This window comes from Lissotriton helveticus, chromosome 3_1, assembly GCF_964261635.1.
Source record: "Lissotriton helveticus chromosome 3_1, aLisHel1.1, whole genome shotgun sequence".
NCBI lineage: Eukaryota > Metazoa > Chordata > Amphibia > Caudata > Salamandridae > Lissotriton > Lissotriton helveticus.
In genome coordinates, this window is record NC_136061.1 from 753,143,155 (window position 1) to 753,168,188 (window position 25,034).

The following is a 25,034-nucleotide window of genomic DNA, read 5'->3' on the forward strand; positions in this document are numbered from 1 at the left end:
TTCACAGTAAAATGAGATTTGCATTTTTACTGCTAGAACAAGTAAAATGCATGTTCAGCCTGTAAAATATGGTCGGGGTTCGGTAGCATTGAGTTGCACATATTGACGTAGAGGCTTGGCTGTGACTTTGCTTCAAATGGCAATCTGTTTAAAACTGCACTTCCAGTAGGAGTTGCAGACTGGAAGATTTGTTTCCCTGTGTCAAACCATGGGTGGCAAAACCTGTTCTTCATTCCCTGGAGTAACTAACTTACATGCTCTGGATACCATATACTAGGAACTTTCTGTTAGCCTAAGCCAATTGGGTTTAGCCATTGTAACATACACGTTTTGGAATAAAATACAATAATCCAGCACTCCACTCAACAAAGGTTATTTTAATGAGCAAAATATCACAAATTATAATCCATTCAGCAGGTCTTTATATAAATGTTCTTTATTCAAATTCTTCTTGAGAATCACACGACCGTAGCCAACGCATTTTGTCCAGAAGGACTTCTTCAGGGTGAAAAAAGTATTAGGTATTACTGACTGGTCCTTTAACCTCTTCTCATAGCGTATACTTTTCTTTGTTATGTAGCCACTTATAAAAGTACTTATCGGTTTCAAAATTGTCCTCCCTGCTTACTGGCAGTCTAGGCTTGGTAGACGCTCACAATAATAGTATTCTAACCGATCCTCCGGTCTTTTACTCAAAAAGTGGCCACTTATAACCTCATTATTTTCCAAAAATTCTTCTCCCTGTATTCGGGGAATTCAAAATATAATGCGCGCTCCCAATAAAGTATATCAGCCCATCTGTTTATATACTGGATGCCGTATTCTCACGTCGCGATTCCTTTTCAAAGAACCGTCGACTGGCCACTTTTTGAGTCATACAAACTGTACTTTTGTTGCTGGTGATGCAGAGGGGGGAGGATTGCTAATGAAATAAAAAAAAATGCTGGAAAAAGCCAAAGATTTGTTTTTTTCTGTACTTTCTTGATGCCTTGTAAACACAAGACCTATTGTTTTCAGGATCTTGGAGTCTTTATTCCTGCTCCTATGAGTCAAGGGATGCGAAGTGACTTCTTTCTGGAGGGAGGACCGTTCATGCCACCAAGGTTGAAACTTGACAGGGATCCACTTGGAGGACTTGCTGATATGTTTGGACAAATGCCAGGTAAAGCTTGCAGGGGCTCTTGCTCTGCTGTAGCAAAGTAAAAATGGTTAATATTTGTCAAAAACGGCTGCAGAATGTTATAAAGTAGTTGTAAATGTTCGTAATTTGTAATAAGTGGGAGGAAGCTAATTTGAGTTGTTGAGCAGATAGGTAGTAGCATGAAGCCTAACAAAGTAAACCCTTGCTCTGGAAGAGAACTATCTGTTCGAGGCATGTGCTCTAGATGCACATGTTGTGCATATGTCTGCCATCAAGTTTTTGGATTGGATGATCAAAGGTTGTTTTTTTAAGTCTCGCCTAGCATTGCAGCGCATTCCCTGTTCACTTGTGAGATCTATTGTCATTGGTTTTATGTCTGGCTTCTTTGGAAGTGGGGTGGCCTCACCTAATAAATTATGGCAACCAAAAAATCCCTGGCTGAATATGCCCAATTTCTTTTGTTGGTGGGGGAGTAAAGTCCCTTGCCCAAGTGGCTGCTCTCCCCCCCCCCCCCCCCCCCCCCTGGGGGTGGGTGTGGGGGTTTGGTGGGTGTGGGGGGGGCTGTTGTGGGGCTGTGTGGGGGGCTGGTGGGGGGTGTGTGTGTGGGGGGGGGGCTGGTGTGTGTACTTCGTGGACCCTGCTCAACCTGCGGGAGGAGGCTTGGCACCTTGTCCCGAGAGCAGCAGGCTCTTGACACTGGTCCAGAAACATGTCTGGTGGTGGCAGCTGGCGAGCTGCCACTCAGCCAGACACTGGAGTTGGGTCGTTTTTCAGGGGGCATCTCTAAGATGCCCTCTAAGTGCATTTTTCATGAAATCCCACACTGGCATCAGTGGGTTTAATGTGCTGAGAAGTTTGGTTTTCAGTAAAGCCATTATGGGACTGGGGGAGTTTGTAATGACAAACTCCCAGCACCATATACTCTTAATGGCATTACTGCACTTACAATGTCTAAGAATTGGACTAAAACCTGTAGGGGTACATGACTTGCACACCTGTACCCTCATCACTGGTATAGTGCACCCAGCTAGAGCGGTGGCTGACTTATGCTAGTGGGTTGTAGGCATCCCCGTTTGCCATGTCGACTTAACGTTGTTCTGCACCAAAACAAGCAGCCTGTAATCCGTGTCCTGCAGCCGGATGCCCCTCCGTCACACGGATGCCCCTCCGTCACACCCCCCCCCCCCCTAAAGGAAGTGCGAAAAAAGAGAATCTGCCCCCAATTGCCGCGCCTGCACAGACGAGCTGGGCAACCAGGGCGTCCCCGGTGAAGCGCTTGATGCGAACAACACTGGTGCAGCCTTATGTGCGTGATGAACACGAGGTTCCTGAAGGTTTATGCACGCAAATAATTATACTGAATGTTCAGAACTGACTACTAGAGTGGTACCTGCATGCAAAATGTATTTCTCCGGACAAAGCGGTCCCTGCACTCTCCACTAACTAAAATGGCGGGGGCCATGGGGCCATAAAGAAGAGCTATAAATCGCCTCCACTGCCCACCAGATGACCATGAGGCTACATACCAAAGCTTCAGGGGTCACCAAAAAAGAGATGACGCTCTCCTCTCCTCCTTGCAACACAGGAGCTGTACGCTCTCCTCCCCACCAACCAACATAGATGATGGACTAACCCGACCTGCCCTAGAGAAGAAAGGGAAACCAAACTCTCTAAAAGACATCCACAACAGACAAAGGACTACTACAAAGGACGCTTGTTTCTGCATAGGCTACTCGGGCGGCCATCTTTGACTAGTCCCCCATTGAGGTGGCCTGCTTAGTCTAGTGGCCTCTTTAGTCTATTCTCAATTAGCGAATGTCTGCCTTTTATTGCAGTATTACACTGCTACTTGTATTTAATGCATCGATCGTTACCTCCTATATTTCTGGCCGCTCCCTAGTCTCATTTTTGACTCATTTGGCTCTGTTTGCACCTGTATTTTGTTCCAGTATTTAGTTAGTATTATATTCCAACTTGTATATTGTACATTTTTATAAGCTGCACCCATTTCACTTTCTATTTATGTATCGCACCGATTGCTATCTCACCGATTGCTACCTCATATTTTTGTATATTTTTCTTTCTGTTTTGTAAGCTGCACCCATTTCACTTTTATTCCTGGACTGCACCAATTGCTACCTCCTATATTTTGATTATGTTGGCTGCTCACTAGTGTCACTTTTGTTCCCATGTAATTTATTGTTTGCATCTGTTTATTGCACACGTGTACCACCCTAGTTCATCCTCCCATACTCACCTAAACCGCCACCCCAACATGGATCCCATCGGCAAGCACACATATAAAATAAACTACCCATCCACACTCACCAAAAAAGCCGCTAAACGCTTTAAACACAACTTCCTGAGGTCCCACCCTGAAACCCCCTTTGCCGACACCTACTTCTCACAGATCAATGGATCCCTGAACACAGATATCATCTTCCACACCACACGCAGAGCTCAATGGAGAAAAGCGTTCCTCACCGTCTCAGCCACCAGGAAATCCGCTCATGGCCTAACTCTCTCCATCACACCATCCCAACTCTTCCCAGGTAGAGCCACCATCACTATTTACAATAACGGGATGGTCCTATCTCAATCCACAGACAGGAACCTGGAACTACTTGACAACCTGTTCCACACTTTCATAGAGCACCTCTCCAATCCACGGACCAACACTCGTATTTCCCCCAGTCCTACCACCCCTGACTTCACAGCTCCAACCACCCACAACCTAGCTCAGCACCAGGAAGCTACTATACACATCAGAGACACACCTACCACCCCTGACTTCTCAGCTCCCACCCACAACCCTTTTATCCCAGTTCAGCACCAGGTAGGGACCACTCACGCTTCAAACACAGACCCAGATCTTTCCCCCTCATACACCACTCGCACCCCCTCCTACTGGCCCTCGGACCTCCACGCGTTCCATTAACACTCCGCTCACCCCTGACATCACAGCTCTCACCGACAACACATCTAACCCAGTTCTGCACCAGGACGACACGCACAATGACAAATCCCACCCTTTATCTCCCCCCCCATTCTCAGTCCCCACCTCCCTCTAGCCAACTACGCAGAACACACCTCTCTTAATTTAACTCCCCCTCCCCACAACAGGACCATCTCCAATCCCATGTCCCCACCCACTCTCAGCCCCCATTACCCTTCCTGCACCCTCATCTCCACTAACATACACCCATCCTCCACCTTGATCTATCCGCTTACCACCAATGCCCTCACTCATACCATCAACCTCCTCCCTACCTCTTCCACACTCCTCCCGCCCAAACCATCTCCTCTCCCTAACACCATCTCACACACCAACACAACGGACCCCTGCACCAACACCAGCCCACTCCCCCACCTGCACGCCAATTCACTGGTCAATCATCATTCACCTTTAACTTCCACCCCCTCCCCAACACCTATCCCACGTTGGACAAGATTATGGCCACCCTCATCCAGATCAAAGGAGACATTCACATCCTCTAACTACTATCCACACACACCTTACACCCCTCACCCACCTCCACCACCCCTCCCAACATGTCCCCTACCCCTCCGGTTGACTCTCTCACTCAACACTCCCCACACCGGACTTCAATCCCCGCTCGTAATCGCAACAACCGCCCTCGTCGCCCTTGCAACCCCTCACTCACCTCCACCTCCCCTCCCAACATGTCCCCCACCCTTTCGGTTGACTCGCTCACCCAACACTCCCCACACTGGACTTCAATCCCCGTTAGCAATCGCAACAACCGCCCTCGTCGCCCCTGCAACCCTCTTTCGGACCTCGACACTCACTCTCCTCCGCTCATATGACCCAGCCCCCCAACATCACACATCCACGACACACCTCACCATTCCCACGATACACCCAAATCCCCTTAGACCCCCCACACTAAACAGCAGAACCTCCATCCCCAATAACCTTAGAAAAGTCCCTCTCACTCTAGAACCTTCTACCGCCCTCAACACACCCCGTCTCAAATGCACTCTCCTCAACTGCAGATCGGCCTCGAAACACTCCGCCGCCATCGCTGATCTCCTCTTAACGCTGGACCTTGACCTAATCATTCTGACTGAAACCTAACTGAATCCTCGTCACCTATAATGGACATTCTGGTTCCACCCAACTACCACATCATCAGACTTAACAGGTCAGGCAAAATAGGTGGTGGAATCGCATGCATCTACAGGAACAACCTCTCCGTTCTGAAAATCAATCCATCAATCGGAGCATTTGTATAGCGCACTACTCACCCGGAGGGTCTCAAGGCGCTGGGGGGGGGGGGTCCGCTACTGCTCGAATAGCCAGGTCTTGAGCTGCTTCCTGAAGGCGAGGTGGTCCTGGGTCAGGCGGAGGTGGGTCGGAAGGGAGTTCCCAGTCTTGGCGGCCAGGTAGGAGAAGGACCTTCCTCCTGTGGTGGCTCTTCAGGTGCGGGGGACGGCGGCGAGGGCGTGGCTGGTCGATCGAAGCTGGCGCGTGGGAGCGTAGAAGTTGAGGCGGCTGTTGAGGTATCCTGGTCTTTGGTTGTGTAAGGCTTTGTGTGCGTGGGTGAGGAGCCGGAAGGTGATTCTCTTGTTGACCGGGAGCCAGTGCAGGTCTCTCAGGTGTCCGGAGATGTGGCTGCGGCGGGGGATGTCCAGGATGAGTCGTGCTGAGGTGTTCTGGATCCGCTGGAGTTTGGCGGTGGTTCCGGCGTAGAGGGAGTTGCCGTAGTCCAGACGGCTGGTGACGAGGGCCTGGGTGACCGTCTTCCTGGTCTCGGTGGGGATCCATCGGAAGATCTTGCGTAGCATTCGCAGGATGTGGAAGCACGACGAGGAGACGGCGTTGACTTGTCTGGTCATGGAGAGGGAGGAGTCCAGGATGAAGCCCAGGTTGCGTGCGTGGTCAGTTGGTTTGGGTGCGCTGCCCAGGGCGGGGGGCCACCAGGAGTCGTCCCAGGCGGAGGGTGAGGATCCCAGGATGAGGACTTCCGTCTTGTCGGAGTTCAGTTTCAGACGGCTGTTCGACATCCATTTGGCTACTTCTGTCATCCCTTCGTGCAGGTTGGCTCTGGCGGTGGCGGGGTCGTTGGTGAGGGAGAGGATCAGCTGGGTGTCGTCGGCGTAGGAGATGATGTTCAGGTTGTGCTGGCGTGCGATGGCTGCGAGGGGGCTCATGTAGACGTTGAAGAGTTGGGCTGAGCGAGGAGCCTTGAGGGACGCCGCAGATGACTTTGGTGGCCTCCGATCTGAACGGGGGGAGGCGAACTCTGTGTCCTTCCGGTGAGGAAGGAGGTGATCCACTCCAGTGCCTTCTCCTGGATTCCGACGTTGCTGAGGCGCTGTACTAGGGTGTGGTGGCAGACAGTGTAGAAGGCCGCGGAGAGGTCCAGGAGGATGAGGGCCGCTGTTTCTCCGTTGTCGAGCAGGGCTCGGATGTCGTCTGTGGCTGCGATCAGGGCGGTCTCGGTGCTGTGGTTGGCCCGGAAGCCAGACTGCGAGAGGTCGAGGGAGCCGTTCGTCTCGAGGAAGGCGGCCAGTTGCTTGTTGACGGTCTTCTCGATGACTTTGGCCGGAAACGGGAGCAGCGAGATGGGGCGGTAATTCTTGAGGTCGGTAGGGTCTGCTGATGGTTTCTTGAGTAGAGCGCTGAGTTCGGCGTGCTTCCAGCTCTCCGGGAAGGTGGCGATGTCGAAGGAGGTGTTGATGATGTCCCGCAGGTGGGGTGCGATGACAGTGTCGGCCTTGTTGAAGACGTGGTGAGGGCAGGGGTCGGTCGGAGATCCGGAGTGGATGGAGTTCATCGTGCGGATGGTGTCTTCGGTGCTGATCGGGGTCCAGGCGCGGAGGGTGGTGGTGGGGGGCGGTGGTTCGGTCTTGGCGTGCGTCGGTTGAGTGCTGAAGCTGTTGTGTATGTCCGCGATCTTGTTGTGGAAGTAGGAGGCGAGGGAGTTGCAGAGGTCTTGCGAAGGGGTGATGTCGTTGTTTCCGGCGTTTGGGTTGGAGAGCTCTTTCACGATGTTGAAGAGTTCCTTGCTGTTGTGTGCGTTGTTGTCCAGTCGTTCCTTGAATGCAGTTTTCTTGGTGGCGCGGATCAGCTGGTGGTGTTTTCGGGTGGCGAGCTTGAGGGCAGTCATGTTGTCCGGTGTTGGGTCTGTGCGCCAGGTTTTTTCGAGTGCTCTGCAGTTCTTCTTGGAGCTCTTGAGTTCGTCGTTAAACCATGGGGCTTTCTTGCTGCCGGGTCGGCTCGGCGGGGTCTTCAGCGGGGCGAGTTCGTCTGCGCAGTCGCTGATCCATTTCGTGAGGTTGGTGGCTGCTTGACTGGGGTTCGTTGTGCTAGTGGGAGGGTTCTTGCTCAAGGACGTGGTGAGCTGGTCTGCAGTGATCTTGTTCCAGCTTCTGCGGGGAGCCTGTTGCTGGTGATGGTGGAGCGTGGTCCTTCTGAAGCTGAAGTGGACGCAGCTGTGGTCCGTCCATGGGAGTCCCGTGGCGTGGCTGAAGGCGATGTCCTTGCTGGAAGAGAAGATCGGGTTGAGTGTGTGTCCGGCGTAGTGGGTGGGGGTGGTCACCAGCTGCTTGAGTCCCAGGTTTGCGAGGTTGTCCAGCAGGGTGGTGGTGTTGCGGTCGTTGTTGTTCTCCAGGTGGAAGTTGAGGTCCCCGAGGAGGATGTAGTCTGCTGAGGGGAGGGCGAGCGGGCTGATGAAGTCGGCGATGTCCTCGCTGAATTGTGTGCGTGGTCCTGGGGGTCTGTAGATGAGGGTGCCTCTGTGGGTGGTCTTGGGGTTGACGTGGATCTGGAAGTGCAGGTGTTCGGTGGGTGCGATGGTGTCATCGGTGTTGGTCGTGATGCGGATGGTGTTCCTGTGGATGATGGCGATGCCTCCTCCTGTCTGGTTGACGCGGTCCCTCCGGATGATTTTGTAGCCGTCCGGTATGGCGATGGCGATGTCGGGCGCTGATGAGGCGTTCATCCAGGTTTCCGTGAGGAAGGCGACGTATGGGGCTGTGGTGTCGAGCAGGTTCCAGAGCTCGACGGCGTGTCTGTGGACGGAGCGGGTGTTGAGCAGGATGCACTTCAGGTGGTTGCTGCTGGTGCTCTGCTTGGTGGACGCTGGTGCAGTGCAGGTCCGGATGCAGGAGAACTTGCAGGATTGGCAGATGAAGGGTCCGTGGGTGCGTCTCGGGGTGGCTCGGTAGCATCCAGGGGTTCGGCCGGCGTTGAGTGCGTTGAGGGTGGCGGCGTCGTACGTCCGGCGGGTGGGCTGGGGTCTGCGAGGGCCAGGGGTCCTGGCGCTGGGCGCGGTCCAGGCGCGGACGGGCACAGGCGGGCTTACCTTTGGCGCACCTTCGGCGCTCAATCGGTGCTCTCGCTGCGCGGTCGCTCAGGGGGCGTCATAAGAAGGGGGACGGGAGGGCGGGTCTGCTGGGCTGGGCGAGCGTCCGGGCCAATGGGCCGGTGGTGGGCGGGGCCTCAGGGGCCAGCGGCGGGAAAAGTGGCGAGCGGCCGGCTCCGCTGTGGCTGGGCCGCTCGGGTGCTGGGGGGGGCGGCGGTGGCGGCAGGCAGGCGGCAGGCAGGCAGGGCAAGGAGGCTGGCTAGCAGGGCAGCAGGCGAGTGAAGGGGGTGACCCGGCCTCGAGAGGCACAGTGGTCACTCCCGCAGTCACCCAGGCGCTCCCCTTAAGAAGGGGGATGGGAGGGCGGGTCTGCTGGGCTGGGCGAGTGTCCGGGCCGGTGGTGGGCGGGGCCTCAGGGGCCAGCGGCAGGAAAACTGGCGAGCGGCCGGCTCCGCTGTGGCTGGGCCGCTTGGGGGGGCGGCGGTGGCGGCAGGCAGGCGGCAGGCAGGCAGGGCAAGGAGGCTGGCTAGCAGGGCAGCAGGCGAGTGAAGGGGGTGACCCGGCCTCGAGAGGCAAGTCCTCCTCCCTATCATCCTGTGAATAAATCTGCCTCGACATTATTAGTGAGGGCAAACCGCTATGCTCTCTACACAACATTTACCACCCACCCAGAGACAACCTCACCTTTTCCCAACAAATCATGGATATGATTTCAACCAATTCCGGACGGCAGCTCACCCAAATATACCTTGGCGACTTCAACCTCCACTGGAACGATCGCAACGACGCAGTGGTAAATAGTCTTAAAAGTTTCCTCAACGCCCTTGACCTCACCCAAATATGCAACAGCCCGACCCACGAGAGGCTCTATCCTCGACCTTATCTCCAAAGAGGACTCTATCCAACTCGAGTCCAACCAACCCTGTGACTGGTCAGATTATCACATTCTACATCAATGAAAAAGTTAAATCTAACCCGGGTCAATCCGCCAAGCCCAAAGTCTGGAAAAGAGACCTGAAAAAACTCAACCCAAGCTCTCTGCCTCCTAACAGCTGCAATCTCCTACTCCCACCGACCGGCGCTAAGGACGTTCAATCCCTGACTGACCACTACCTCAACGCTATGACCTCAATAATTAATGAGGCTGCACCTATGCAGCTAAAAAGAGTCTCTACTAAAATCTCCAATCCATGGTACGACGGTAGTCTCAATGAGGATAGACGAGACATGCGAATGGCAGAACGCACCTGGAGATCAGCTCCCTCTGCAATGCACCTAAAAACGCTGAAGAAAAAGAGAAACGCCTATTTCAGGAAAATAAAACGCTCAAAACTAGACTTCTTCAGCCTCCAGCTCGACCAAGCAAAAAACCGTCCGAGAAAATAGTTTGAGCTAATCGGAACACAATCCAAGGAACAACCCCAACCACTCAGCACTGTGCGCGAAGCTCCCTCCTGTGAAGACTTCTCTGCTTTCTTTATCCAAAAAACTGACAACATAAAGAGTGATCTCCTCATTGACGCAAGCCTCTACTCCAAACCCCAATGCATAGCACTCACTGAACCAAAAAACAATGCTACATGGTCATCCTTTGGCACCTACTCTGAAGAAGAAATTGGCAAACTGCTCAGCATCTTGAAACCTTCCAATCACCTCACAGACCCCCTTCCTGCTAACGCTGTAAAAGACTTTACCCCTTTGCTTCTCCCACTCTGGACTAAAATTATCAATAGCTCACTTCAACAAGGAACCATACCTGACTCCCTCAAAGTTGGACAAGTCACACCTATACTAAAGAAACCTACAGCTGACCCCTCTGATCTGAACAATTACCGTCCTATTACTAATATCCCCACTCTCGCCAAACTACTGGAAAAATGCGCACAATTACAATTGACTAAACACATTGAACAGTTTGTTCTCCTCAACCCTCATCAATCAGGCTTCCGAGCAGGACACAGTACAGAAACTGCTATGACTCACATAATTGACGACGCACTTCAAATGCTAGACCAAAACGACACCTGCCTCCTCATCCTTCTTGATCTCTCTTCAGCATTCGACACCGTTAAACATGAGAATTTACTCTAACTACTAAACACAAGAATGGGTTTATCTGGAACTGTTCTCAAGTGGTTCACTTCCTTTTTACACAACAGGTCGCAGAAATTCAAGAGCTACAATCTGATGTCCTAGCCAATACCTGTAACGCTGGGCGTCCCCCCAAGGATCCTCCCTATCCCCAACTCTGTTCAACCTAGTTATGGAACCTCTCACCACCCTGCTACAGGCATCCAATGTACACTTTCACATGTACGCCGATGACACCCAACTTTATCTCAAATTACAATCCCCTAAAGACATTTTGCTCCTGAACTCAACGATCAGAATCACCCAATCCTGGCTGGCCGATAACCATCTCAAACTCAATGCTCTGAAAACAGAGTTCCTTCTGATCTCACCTCCAGCGAAGATCTCCACCACTCAAATTTGGCTTAAACACCTAACAGCACTCAATGTCCAACCCACCATCGTGGACTCAGCAAAATCTTTAGGCATAACACGACACCAATCTCAACATGCAGCAACATATCAGCAAGGCAACTAAGGGAGCGAACTTCCAAATCAATACCCTGAGGAAACTTAAACCTTTCCTCCCAGCCAAAGACTTCCAAACCGCAGTACAAGCACTAGTCATCCCCCGAATCTAATATGGCAGCGTCGCCCTCTGCGGACTACTACTGCACCCCTAAGAGCTTCTCTAAACGCTGCAGCGAGACTCATCACTGGGTCAAAAAAGCACTCTCATATCTCTCCTGACTTTAAATCCCTGAACTGGCTGCCTTTTGATGCCAGAATACATCTGAAAATCGCCTGCATGACACACAAGGCGGTACACCTGAACTCTCCCGGCTACCTCACTCAGAAGCTGACAATCTCTGGCGGTGCTAGAAACACTAGAGGCACAAACCATCTTTTGCTGAAACCTCGTAGATTCCGGAAGGAAAAAACCTATAAATGCTCGTTCTCAGGAATGGCACCCAGGATCTGGAACTCACTCCCTCCCGAAACTAGGCTCATCTCTTCCACTACACTCTTTAAGAAAGAAGTCCAAGCTATCCTCATGGCAAAATACACCTGAACTATTACTTCGGTCTCTTTTATAGACTCTGCACCGATCTGTACTACCTGTTTGACCCCGTTGTTTATTTGTATTACCTGTATTATTGATTTATATGATTCTGATTTATCTATCTGACTATGCTCGCTCATGTACTCCTGCTGTGTAAAGCGCTCTGATATCTGCAAAGATCTTGTCCGCGCTATATAAAACTTTCAAAATAAATAATGGCAGAGTATGTGTAAAGGTACAAGGCTTCTAAGTGTGGTACAATAAGTGCTGCAACGCTCGGAGGCCTTCCCTGGCCACAGTGCCCTTGGTACCCAAGGTACCTTTTACTAGGGACTGACGTGGCTAGAGTTGCCAATTGGGGGTATAAGGTACAGTTTTGGGAAACACCGGCCCTAAGAACCTGATTGACTGTGCCCTGGGTCACTTCCAAAGTGCATCAGGAGAGGGGGGTGGGGGGCTTACTGCAACAGAAACCCAACTTCCTACAAATTGTAAAATGTATCAACTTTTTATGCTATAGTGAACGTCACCCGTTAGCCCTGAAGCTCACTCCTTGTGAAATAGGGGCTTCTATGACCTTTTTAGGCAATATTCTCCTTGCTGACTTGCAGACTGAGCGGGACTACGGACTCTTTCAAACCACTGCAACCCTCACATGCTGGCCTCCGCTTCAGGATAGGGATTGCTATACAGTCTATGCACAGCATGTGTATCTACCTCACAGGCCGTGAATGAATTACTTACTCTGTAAGCGTCTGTTCTTGACATGCAGTGCTTTCTATTCGCATGTGGCCTCCCTGAAGCCTGTGTAGGTCAGTTTATTTACATTCATTCACATTACTTGCATGGACATCACATTACTAATACTTACCACAACTCCATTCTCACCTGCGGCAAAGCAGTCGAACAGTGGAGTCTATGCCTGTGAGCAACAGGAGTCACACAACCTCATGACTCAAATAACTTCTTAGAAGAAACACTTCATCATCTGAGCCCAACACTAGAAGGCAGATATGTGCACAGAATTTGAATCTACAACACTACATGCCAAGTACAGATGCTTATAGGGTAAGTAACATCCTTATCTGGTTTGGATATACAGGGAGTCTCTACAATAATAAAACACATAGCTGGAAGTAAGCTTGATTATATGGAGTAATGCTCACTGACATTAGTTAACTTTGTCATATGAGTGCAGTTTACGCTCCCCCTCCTATATGTATAGCCATAGTGTCTGGTAGACACTTAAAAAAGAAATGTTGAGGCTGATATGTACCCCATAAAAGTTAACTCCAAAAAGACTGAACACTGTACATGACCCACCTTTCTCATGTTTTTTTTTTTTACCTTTCTTACAATTCTAGGTAGTGGAATTGGTACTGGTCCAGGGGTTATTCAAGATAGATTTTCACCCACCATGGGACGTCATCGTTCAAGTCAACTTTTCAATGGCCACGGAGGGCATATTCCTCCTGCTCCATCTCAGTTTGGAGAAATGGGACTGAAGTCTTTTATGAAAAATCAGGTAAATTAAGTGTTGTCCAGGTTAGTTTCTTAATACGCTTAAAATGTATGTGTACTCATTTTAATGTTTTGTGAATTGTAAAACACTAAACCATATGACTGATTAAATCGGTGTTTGCTGATCATTAGTGTAATTGTATCCTGTCCTAGGAGCCTTAATATATTGTAATTTTGCAGCGCGAGTCTTTCTGGATTCACTATGCTGTGCATTATTCCGCCATCTAGTGGTCGGGTCCGTAATAGTCGTTTTTTTTTTTGTGGCCCAGGTGGGCGTCTACATACCACCATTTGGTGTCCTTCGTGACGTCGACATGCTTCCCCAGGAAGCTCCCACCTTTGGTCGCCATCTTCAGATTCTTTTTTCCGCCATTGGGTCTGGATCATTGCTGAAGAGTTCGAGTTTTGGAAGAGGAATCAAGGAAAATCATAGAAATTCGACAAATCAAGTTTTCAGCTACACTACAGGTCAGGTAACCGGGACGACGAGGGATAATGTTTTCGACTAAGATTCGCAGGGGGCTCCATGAGCATGGGGATGAACAAAACACAGTTCAAGTTTTGCACCAATTGCCACCACAAATACACCCAGGACCAGCATCCAGTCTGCAACCTCTGCCTGCTGCTCAACCACAGCAGCGAAGACTGCAACGCGTGCTTGGCGTTCACACCAAGACCCTCCGAGTAAGGGAGAGGCAGAGAAGGGCGAACCACAACATGCAGTGGTCACCTCAATCGCTCTGCGACTTGGGAGAGGAAGACCACATTGCTGGAGGACTGCACTGTCGTCTAGGTCCATACAAGACTTTGCAGGAGGTAAGCGAGTCGTCGACCCCGAAACACTGAGCGACACTCGAAAGAGAAGCTAAAACCCAGAGCGACACTCTCAGGAGTGAAGTTAAGTCCTCAAAGGGAGCATTGCCGCTGAAACACTCGACGAAGGCAACAACAACCAAGGACAGTCAGCCGAGTAGATCCTTCGAAAAGGACTCGCAATCGGCAAAAGCCCTCGAAAAACCAAGATCGTTAAAGGTTGCCCTTGAAGGACACCTGCGCCGAGAAAAGAAGGGCCTACGTCTACTGCCTCAGAGGTGCTCCAACCCTTGAAGCAGAGATGGAGAGGAAGAGAAGGCTCTAGGCCGAAAAGGCGAGCATCCTGCAGCGGAAAAGGTATTTCGAGAAGATGAGCCAATACGCCATCCCGCTCTCTAAGTCGAAAGATACGACTAGGACGCTGAAAACACCCGAACCAGTCGAGCAACAGGAGGACTAAGACTATTTTGAGGTTGAACAAGATTAGCAATCCTACTGGGACTCTGTCCTCCGAGGCACAAGACTTGGAATGGCAAGATCTCGACGTTGGAAGAAGGGGTAGACACTTACCCCTTCGAGGCCGTCTCCGCCAGCTGACCTAGGGATCTACAATATGGTTGTTCAAAAGGCTGTACAGGAAGGGAAGCCCAAGGCATGTTTTCTCCTGTAAATTCTACTGCCTCATCAAACTAGGAGCCAATTCCTGCCCATGCTCCTTAGTGTGCTGGATCAAGGAAGAGCGGCCTGTAAGGAGCCAACAGTATGCAAGGCTGTATCTCCAAGAACAGGGAAGAAGTGTAAACCTTAATCTAAGGACCCTGCATACATCCAAGGGTCATTACCAGCCGACTTCATAATGGCAGCAACGGCTAGGAAGAGGGCCAATGTGCCCATTAATGCTGGACCACCTCCAGACAAGGAGTAGGAGGATGGATCTCACAGAGAAAAATGGAGAGAAATGCAGCAATCCATTGGCGCATCGCAAACTACAACGTCCTGATCAATAGGCACGCATACCAACACTGGGAAGAAGTGGGGCAACTCCTAAAGCATCTACCAGACCAATACCAACCAAGAGCAGCTCACCTGGTAGAAGAGGGCAAAAGCATGGTGAACACATGCCTAAAATTGGCATTGAATGCGGCAGAAACACCACCAAAGCCACTACCAGTTCAATCCCGACATTCGTCCTGAAATCCGCACAAAGGGTGCAGCACGCCTACGATTGCAAGGAATACATGTATACCCCTATCTCTACGACTGGCTCATAAATGCAAGTTCGTAAAGCCAATGCAAACACATCCAGCAGGTGATCTGAACGCTAACACTACTGGGTTTCTCGATCCATTGGGAAAAATCTTCCACAGAACCAGAGCAAATCAAGATGTTCTTAGGGGTAGAGATCAACACCATACAGGCCAAAGTGTTCCCCAGCAGGAAGAGCCATTGGAGATACCGACGGAAACACTTCATTACCAGACGGGGCAAGTTCTGACAGTGAGGATGGTGAGCAAGCTGATGGGAATGATAACGTCATGCATTCACCTAGTCTGAAATCTCAACTCTGCATGAGACCATTCCAGTAATGGATACAGCAGCAATGGTCCCAGGTAACTGGGAGTTGGGACGATCTAGTGGTTGTCACACACAGTGAATCCGGAAATAGCGTGGTGGAACAAAAAACATATCCCAGGGGAAACCATTCACACAACCAACTCCAACAGTGACCATCACAACGGACACCTCCCTGCTGGGTTGGGGCATGCACATGAACAAGCTCAAGGTGAGGGGGGCTATGGTCGCCACAAGATTAGGTCCAGCATATCAATTGGTGTTCCTTGCCTTAAAAGCCTTTCAGAAGGAGCTGTTTTGAAAAAGGGTGTTGATCCAAACAGACCACACCACAACCATGCTCTACATCAACAAACCAGGAGGAATGCAGTAGCCGCAAACTCCTGCGGGAGTCCCTGTAGCGTTGCGAGAGGTCGCTGGGGCTCAGGTCGCATCGCTGAGCTCCTCTTGGTCCTTTGACATGGTGGTCCTGTCTAAGGCCGAGGTGACACTGCAATGGCAGCAGCTGGCTGTGGAGCCACAGGGCTCGGTGGCCCCTCCTCGTCCTGCTCTGGGTTGAGGCCAGGTGAGGACCCCTCGTCCCTCTCCGGGCTCTTCTCGTTCCTTCCCGCAGGCTCCTCTGAGGGAGAGTCGGTGGCTGATTCTTCTCTGGCGCTGCCACATGGGTTGCCGAGCGATCTGTCTCATTCTGGGCCGCGGCTGGTGGAGGGCTTTGTGTCATTCCCTGGGGCTGTGTCGTTCCCCCACGCAGGTGTCTACCTTAGAGGGGGTCGGGTCGGCGTTGTCCCGGGGGTTGGGTCGCCTCCAGCTCCACTCCGGTGCGGGATGACTTGTTGGACTCTTACCCAGTGATGCCAGATGGTTCCGGCGTCCTGCCTCAGGCGGCGGACTCTACAGATCCGCGCAGGGGTTGTACCGCGGATTCGTCTTCGGACGCTCCCTCTTCCCTGGAGACATGCTCAAATTTGGTGTCTTCCTCTCTGGAGACTGGCCGACGTGTGGTGTCCTTTTTACCAGTGTCAAAGGGCGGCTCCCCGCCCTACCCGTGGCAGAGGTGTTTGACGGAAGAGCAGCAGGTCCCTCATTCTTCTGCTTCCCCTGGCTTCCAGATCTGGCCCCTGCCTCTCCCGCTTGGCCTTGGGGACGGCCGCCTTAGTTTGCAGCCGTCGCCCACAGAGGAGCTGCTTTCTCCGCCGCGCGGCCCTATGGAGGCAGGTGGGGCCTTCACTCTCGTGGTGTCCACGACTGTGGGCGTCCTGCGCATGGGTGACCTGGTGGCTCACCTCCCAGTGCACTACCTCTTTGAGGTCATCCACCAGGGCTCTGGTGAGAGATGGAGATCTTACTCCCCTTTGAAGGTTCCCTCCTTTCTTCCTGGATGGGGGCTTGGAGGCGTCCTGCCTCAGGGGACCCGGTGCCTCAGCATTGGCACCTCCCAGCGCGGTCTGTCCCTTCACCCCTCTGCTGCCAGCCACCTTTTGCGGACCAGTTTTCACTCCCTGCCGCCACTGTTGACTCTGCCGTCCCAGGAGGCCTTCTGGCTAGATTCTTGAGGGTGCAACCTTTTTGCCTCGACCAGCATTGCCCTGCGGGCCCTTAACACCTTGTGTGTTCTGGCTACGGCTTCCTCCTGTTTGTGGGACTCTGCTGAGTCTTTGGGATATGCAGCGTCACAGGAGCCTGGTCAGGAGGACTTGAGGCATCATGCGTCGGATGGCCGGGAGCATACAGCATTTATTCTCTGCTCTTGGACATCTGAGGTACTAGGCCAAGCCATGGCTTCCTCAGTCGCTCTCCGTCGCCATGCTTGGCTTCGGGACGGAGTATTCCCTGATAATAATCGGGAGGGACTCCATTGACCTGCTGTTTGACGGTACCGTGTTCCATTCCCCGGCCGACTCTGCCATCCAAAGATTCTTGGCGGGGCTCAGCCCTCCTCCTGTCATCGTCCTCCATCCCCTCCTCAGTGACTCATTAGTTGGGCTGCTTCTGGGCCTTCTTAGGCTGGTGGTTCTGGCTGTGGAGTGTAGTTTTCTAGCCATTGCGTCCTTGCTGGACTTGAGCATTGTTGGCTGCTGGACGGCCCTTTGTTATGTTTGTGTTATTGCGCAGACTTGGCCTCAGATTCGACCTTCTGCTTGGTTGGGCTGCTTGTCAAGCCTTTCGCGGGGGTGTTTCTTTCCCCGAGGCTCTTGTTTTTTCCTCTGCTGCGGAAGTTTTTCTAAAGAGGGTTCCCATAGTTAAGGACTTACCATACCCTTGTGGAGTAGTAGTAGCTATTATATGGCTTGCGCCCTGCTTGGGGTTCTGGTCTCCTTTGGGTGCCTATTCTCCATGATGTTGTGAGGCTGTCTGAGCGGCCACTCGGAGTGGTGTGCCTGGGCTCCTCCTCCTCTCCCAACTCCTGAGGTCTGGAGTGCTCATGTGTTCGAGGCATGTGGGCTGCTAAATTCATATCTTTTGCATAGATCGCCGCCTAGTGTTGGGTCCGGATGATCGCACGTTGTTGTCCTGGAAGAGTCTTCAAAGTATCCTGAGATAGGTGGCTCCTCCCCTGGACTACAGTGCGCATGGGCATCGGCTCCATCCCCAGATTGTTTTTTTCCGCCATTGGGTTCGGATGCGGTCTCGACGTCTGTCGGAACCGAGAAAACTTACTTCTAAAGGTCAAAAGGCCTTCATTCTACGTCGGTATTGTTTGCGTACGGTCTCGAGTTTTCTTCCGTCTCTTTGAGTCGGAATCTGCGGAGTCGTGTTACTCTTCGGACATCGAGGCCTTCTCATCGCAGCAAGACCACGACGTTTTTCAACATGGAGCGGAGCCCGTTTAAGTACTGTCCCGTCTGTGGGTCCAAATACCCACATATCGACGTACACCCGGTCTGTAATAAATGCCTCTCGCCAGACCATAACGAGGAGAACTGCATGGCCTGCTCCAGATTTAGGTCGAAGAAGACGCTCCAGCTTCGGCGCGCGGTGTGCCTAGAGGCCCGACAAGCGGCCCCGGCACCAGATAACATCTTCGGCGACCCAGAAGAAGAGGTCCTAAGCCATCATCTTGAAATCTCACCACCTGCGACGGAGGTCGAGGCCGATCCCGAAGAAAACGACAGACTCATGGACCAAGACCTTGAATACGTCGATGAGGTAGGGGACGACGAAGTTTATGGGGTCGCGGAAGATAGCTCAGGGGATGAGCTATGCCCCGAGAGTTCCACGGATCAGGCTCAGGTCACGGGATCGCCACTCGGCCTTATCCAAGACCCTGCACCGCAAGCCACGGCCCCGCCTTCAGGCCCGGCTACGGACATATCTGCGGGGGCTACGCAGCCCGTATCGAAACCGAAACTGAAAACATCGGTATCGACTGCACCTAAAATGGCCGACGCGAAACCGAAACTACCGGATTCGAGTGCACCTAAAATAGCGGTCCTTCCACCAAAGACACCAAAGCCTGCTACCTCATCGGCTCCGTCGACCTCCGGTCCACAGAAGTTGAAGAAGACTGTCGACTCGACAGTGCCCAAATCATCGGCGGGGGATGCGTCCTCAAAGGTGGTCGTCCGTCAAGGGTCGACCGGGGCGACGCCGACAAAGTCCACAAAAGTAGCCGACAAACATTCAGTGCCGACAGGGACGCAGTTAGTCGGACGCCTCGTTGAGACGGACTCTGCCAAATCCCTCGGTTCCAAGAGCGGAGGCTCCACACAAGTCCAAGGACACTGTCTACGACTGCAGCATCGGCGTCTAAGACTCCAAAGGGACCACAGAACGTCGGAAGCCAAAGCACGGTGGCGGCCTCCTCGTCGGCGCCAGGTGCCGCAGTGAGTGGCGCATCTCACATCGCTAGTTCACTGCATAGAATTCGTGAGAAGGCCAATGCGACGTCTGCTCCCGCGCCGTCGCACCAGAAGCCGATAGACTTGCCTGCAAAGCCTGCTGCCAACCTTCTCTACATTCTGCCGCCAAAGGAGGCACCGAAGGCCTTTGCGCCAAGGTCGGCGCCGAAGACATCGGAATCTTCCACGTCTGGTGGACAACACGACTCAGGAGACGAATCTGAGCGTTATATCGATGCGGACACGGGCAAGTTGACCCTTTATAAGCGGAAAATCACTTCCCAACCAGTGGACTCCTATGTTATTCCACTCAAGAAGAAAAGGCCTGCACAGGACATTCCTGCTCTAGTGGAACCAATCCAGCCTCCGCCTAGGAGGAGTCCAACACCTTCCCCCGACCACTCTGGGGGTGAGGAGGAAGGACAAGATGACCAGTACAACTTCCCCATCAATGACCCTGATGCACAACAGGATTCCTATGATGACACAGGTGACCAGGGAAGCCATCAAGTGGGGCAAGACCCACAGCTTTTTAGTGCACGTGCATCCCCAACAGAGGATTCTGCAGGATTTCATGCACTCATTGAACGGGCAGCTGCTAATCATGACGTGGACATGCATGCTGACCCAGTAGAGGAAGATTTTCTATTTGACACTTTTTCAGTCTCTGAAAGGACAGTCCAGACACTTCCTATGCTCAAAGGTGTCCTTAAGCATGCTGCAGAGATCTTTAATGAGCCTACCAGAGCAAGAGTGGTCAACCCACGCATCGAGAAGAAATACAGACCGGCACCTGCAGACCCTGCATACATTCGGGGACAGTTGCCGCTTGACTCTCTTGTAGTCGCAAATGCCCGCAAACGGGCTAACTCACAGACAACGGGTGAAGCTCCTCCCCCAGACAAGGAGTCTAAAGTGCTTGAGGCAGGACGCAAAAGAGTAGCTGCGCAGGCTGCCAATTTCTGGCGTATTGCAAACACACAGGCGCTATTGGCACGTTTTTACGACACCCTAGAGCAACTTTTACAACACCTGCCTCCACAGTTTCAAGAGGGTACCAAACTGCTCATAGAGGAGGGAAAACTCATCTCCAACGCAGCGATAAAGTGTGCACTTGATGCCGCTGACACAGCAGCTAGAGCTATTAATACTAGTTTCATGCTAAGGCGACAAGCGTGGCTACGCATTTCAGGGTTTAAACCGGACATTCAAACAACAATACTCAACCAGCCCGTCAATCCTGATAGACTGTTTGGTCCTGATGTTGACACCACCCTAGAAAAAATTAAAAAAGACAACGAAACAGCTAAGTCTATGGGGGCCCTTCAATCACAACAATTCCGGGGTAACACTTTTCGTCGCTCAGGGGCACGTGGAGTTACCCGAGGACAGATGGGTCAACAGTCACAGTTCACTAGAGGTGGAGCACAGTCCTCGTACCCCAAGCAGAATAAAGGGGGTTATCGAGGAAACAGTACCAGGGGACGTGGCAGAGGAAACAACAACTCCCGTTCCTCTGCCCCAAACAAACAGTGACTCTCTGTCACTGCCCCCTGACCATTTAACACCTGTCGGGGGGGAGACTCCAGCAGTTCCTGCCAGTCTGGACCAACATCACCACAGACAGGTGGGTAAGACAACTTATCCAGTACGGTTATTGTCTAGAGTTTTGCAGCGTGAATCTTTCTGGATTCACTATGCTGTGCATTATTCCGCGGTCTTGTGGTTGGGTCCGGATTCGTAGTCTTTTCTTTGTTTTTTTTTTTTTTTTTTCTCTTTGCCCAGGTGGGCGTCGGCGTCACACCCCCTTTGGGTGTATTTCCGGTGACGTCGGCATGCTTCCTGCGGAAGCTCCCACTCTTGGGCGCCATCTTCAGATTCTTTTTTTCCGCGGTCGGGTCTGGATCGTTCCCGTTTGGGCTCCAGACATTTTTGGAGAAAGAAGAAAGAAAATACAGAAAAGACGAGGAGAAGTCATCTGAAGACTCCAGGGGACTTCACCGACGAAAGACAAGCAAAGATAAGGCGTTTTCCATCCAGATCTTCGACGACCGTCGACGAACACGCGACCAGAGAGGCCCTGGACGCTCGAGGATGGACAACACGCCGTTCAAGTTCTGCCGTAACTGCCACCACAAGTACGCGCAGAAGGACCAGCACCCGGTATGCAACCTTTGCCTACCGGTGGACCACGAAAGCGGAGACTGCAACGCCTGTTCCGCCTTCACCCCGAAGACCCTTCGTGTGAGAGAGAGGCAGAGGGTAGCACACGCCGCCCTGCAGGGGAAGGCCCCGACCCCGTCGCTCTACGAGCTGGGGATGTCCTCCGAGGAAGAAGACAACGCTGCCGCCGAAGACGACAGCTACACGGTCGTAGAGACCGATTACACGAAGACTTCTGACAAGGTAGGAGACTCTTCGGCCCCCAAGAACCCGAGAGACTCTGAGTCTCGAAAAATCGAGGGCAAGACCCCGAAAGCGCCGACGCCAAAAAAGGCGGCGTCCGCGACTACTCCCAGGCCCAGCGGATCCTCAGAGAAGGAGTCCCCGGCGCCGAGAGCTGCTGATCAGCAGAAGACGTCGAAAATCGTCCCCGAAAAGGATCGATCGACGAGGGAGAAAGACCCGAAACTGTCGACGACGACCAGAGACCCGATATCCGGTTCGACGTCGAAAACTTCGACTCCGAGAGGCACGGCGACGAGCCATCCGTCGAAGAGAGCGGCGGAACCATCCGACGCGGAACACGCGGCCGAGATGGAAAAGAAAAGAAGGCGCCTCGAGGCAGAAATGGAGAACTTCATGCAGCGGAAAAAAGATTTCGACGCAAGGATGAAGGCCTTCACGATCCCTCACAAGACCAAGCCACCAGTGCTGGAGGCGGTCGAGGAGGAAGAAGAAGAGGTCGCCGAAGTCACCGAGCAAGACCAGGACGTCGAGGTGTTCGACGACCAGGAGGAGTACGAGAATCCCCACGAGAGCTACAGCTATGGGGAGGAAGATGAGGGCAGGACAGACACAGAGTCGGCGCCCTATGACCTTCAGGAGGTAGATTACATCGATGTCGACACCGACAGCCCGGAGGAGGTGGTCGACACCTACCCCTCGAGGCCCTCGCCGCCGGACGACATCGGGGCCTACAACGCGGTGATACAATCTGCCGCAGCAGCTTTCAAGCTCAAGCTCGACGAAGAGAAGCAGAAAGCAGACTTCCTTCTGGAAACATTGCTCCCAACACAAACGAGGAGCCAGTTCCTCCCGATGCTCGAGAGCGTCTTGGCTCAGGGGAAGGAAGCTTTCAGGGAGCCCGCAACATGCAAGGCAGTAACTCCCAGAACTGAGAAGAAGTACAAGCATGCCGCAAAGGACCCGGCCTACATTCAGGGCACGGTCTCCGCAGACTCCATTATCACGGCCACAGCAAGGAGGAGGGCTAACGTACCCACTACCTCGGGCCCGCCACCGGATAAAGAGAGCAAAAGGATGGATCTGGGGGGCAGAAGGATCGAACGGAATGCCGCGACCCACTGGCGCATGGCTAATTCCAACGCCCTGGTAAACAGACACATGTACCAAATCATGGAGGGACTGGGGCAGTTGGTGAAGGACTTGCCCCAGGATGCCAAGCAGAAAGCCGAAAAGCTAATTGAAGAGGGGAAGAATGCTGCAAATTCTTGCCTTAAGACGGCCCTGGATGGGGCAGACACCGCCAGCAGGCTCATGATGATGGGCGTCACGGAAAGGAGACACGCCTGGCTCAGGATATCCGGTTTCAAACCGGAGGTGCAACACAGCATCCTGAACACACCATTCAACGGCAGTACGCTTTTCGGACAAACAGTTGATGAGCAACTCAGCCAACTTAAGAAGGATAACGAAACAGCAAGATCCATGGGAGCATTGCAGTTCAGAGGGAACAAGAGGGGCACCCCGTCACGGAGGCCCGGCGGGAGAGGCGGAAACCAGCCAGGTACATCACACCAGGCTTTCCAGCAAACGCACCAGGCAGACTCGCAGGGTCAGCAGGGCCATCAGAAACAGCCCTGGCAGTACCAACAAAGAGGCCAGTCCTTTCGAGGGAGAAATGGACGGGGACAAAATAGAAGAGGGGGCCAGCAGCCCACCTCCAAGTGACTTCAAAAAAATCCGTGTGCCCACCCACAAAAAAGATCCCAGGGGGCAGCACGTACAGATGGGTCAAGACAAACTAGACACCTACGACCACAGGACACCAGTGGGAGGAAGATTAAGATTCCACCTCCAGGAGTGGAGAGGAATCACATCAGACAAATGGATCCTCAACATTATCCAATTCGGATACTGCATAGAGTTGGAGGCGAGGCCAACAAACAGAAAACCAAGAAGAAAGCCGCTAGCAAGCAAGCAGCTGCAGTGCCTTCAGGAAGAAGCAAAAGAACTCCTGCAGAAGCAGGCCATAGAAAGGGTACCCTTCAAGGAAAGAAACACAGGAGTATACTCAACATACTTCCTGGTACCAAAAGTAGACGAGACAATGAGGCCCATTCTCGATTTACGGTTCGTGAACAAATTCATAAGAACGCAAAAATTCAAAATGACCTCCCTGCAAGAGGTGCTCCCACAGTTGCAGACCGGGGACTTCATGGTCACTATAGACCTCAAAGACGCATACCTGCACATCCCAATGAACAGGAAGCACAAGCACATGCTCAGGTTCACCGTCGGAGAAAGCCACTACCAGTTCACGACACTGGCCTTCGGTCTAAAATCGGCACCAAGAGTTTTCACAAAGTGCCTCGCAGCAGTCGCAGCGCACCTAAGAAGGCAGGGAATACATGTATACCCTTACCTGGACGACTGGCTGGTGAAAGCAAACTCATACCAGAAATGCAAGCTGCACGCACATACAGTGACCAGCACGCTCATAAACCTGGGGTTCTCCATCCATTGGAAGAAATCATCAATGGAGCCGGAACAAGTGAAGATCTTCCTGGGAGCACAGATCAACACCTTACAGGGCAAGGTGTTCCCCAGCGAGAAGAGGGCGAGGGCGCTGGTGAAGGAAACTCGCCTCTACCGGAAGGGACAAGCTCGGACAGTGAGGACGGCGAGCAAGATCATGGGGATGATGGCATCATGCATCCACCTGGTACCGAATGTACGACTCCACATGAGACCCATTCAAGAATGGCTACAGGAGCAATGGTCACAAGCTACAGGCAGTTGGGAGGATCTAGTGGTTGTAACGCACGCAGTGCAGAAGGAGATGACATGGTGGACCATGGAGAACATAGCAAGGGGAAAGCCTCTAACGCCCCCAACGCCAACAGTGACCATCACCACAGACGCATCCCTGAAGGGATGGGGCGCTCACATGGAGGAGCTCAAGGTGAGGGGACTGTGGACACCGACGGATGCCACAAAGCACATCAATTACTTAGAATTGAAGACAATCTTCCTTGCACTGAAGGCCTTTCAAACAAGACTGTACAAGCACAGGGTATTGATACAAACAGACAACACCACTGCGATGTTCTACATCAACAAGCAGGGGGGCACACAGTCCGCACCGCTTTCAACGCTGGCGCAGGAGATATGGAGATGGGCCATCCCTCTCAAGATAGACCTGCTAGCCATACACCTACCAGGGAAGGACAACATACAAGCCGATTGGCTCAGCAGGCAGACATCGGCATCCCACGAGT

General features: G+C 52.4%; 1 protein-coding gene across 3 annotated transcripts in view; it reads left to right on the forward strand.

Moving 5' to 3' along the window:
* EIF4G2 (eukaryotic translation initiation factor 4 gamma 2) overlaps positions 1-25,034 on the forward strand; it is a 216,676-nt gene that overhangs the window by 59,803 nt on the left and 131,839 nt on the right. For all 3 annotated transcript variants that reach the window (XM_078680943.1, XM_078680944.1, XM_078680941.1), the window contains 2 exons: positions 1,018-1,162; positions 12,970-13,130. In XM_078680943.1, coding sequence (XP_078537069.1) covers positions 1,018-1,162; positions 12,970-13,130 — 306 coding nt within the window. The remainder of the gene's footprint in view (positions 1-1,017; positions 1,163-12,969; positions 13,131-25,034) is intronic.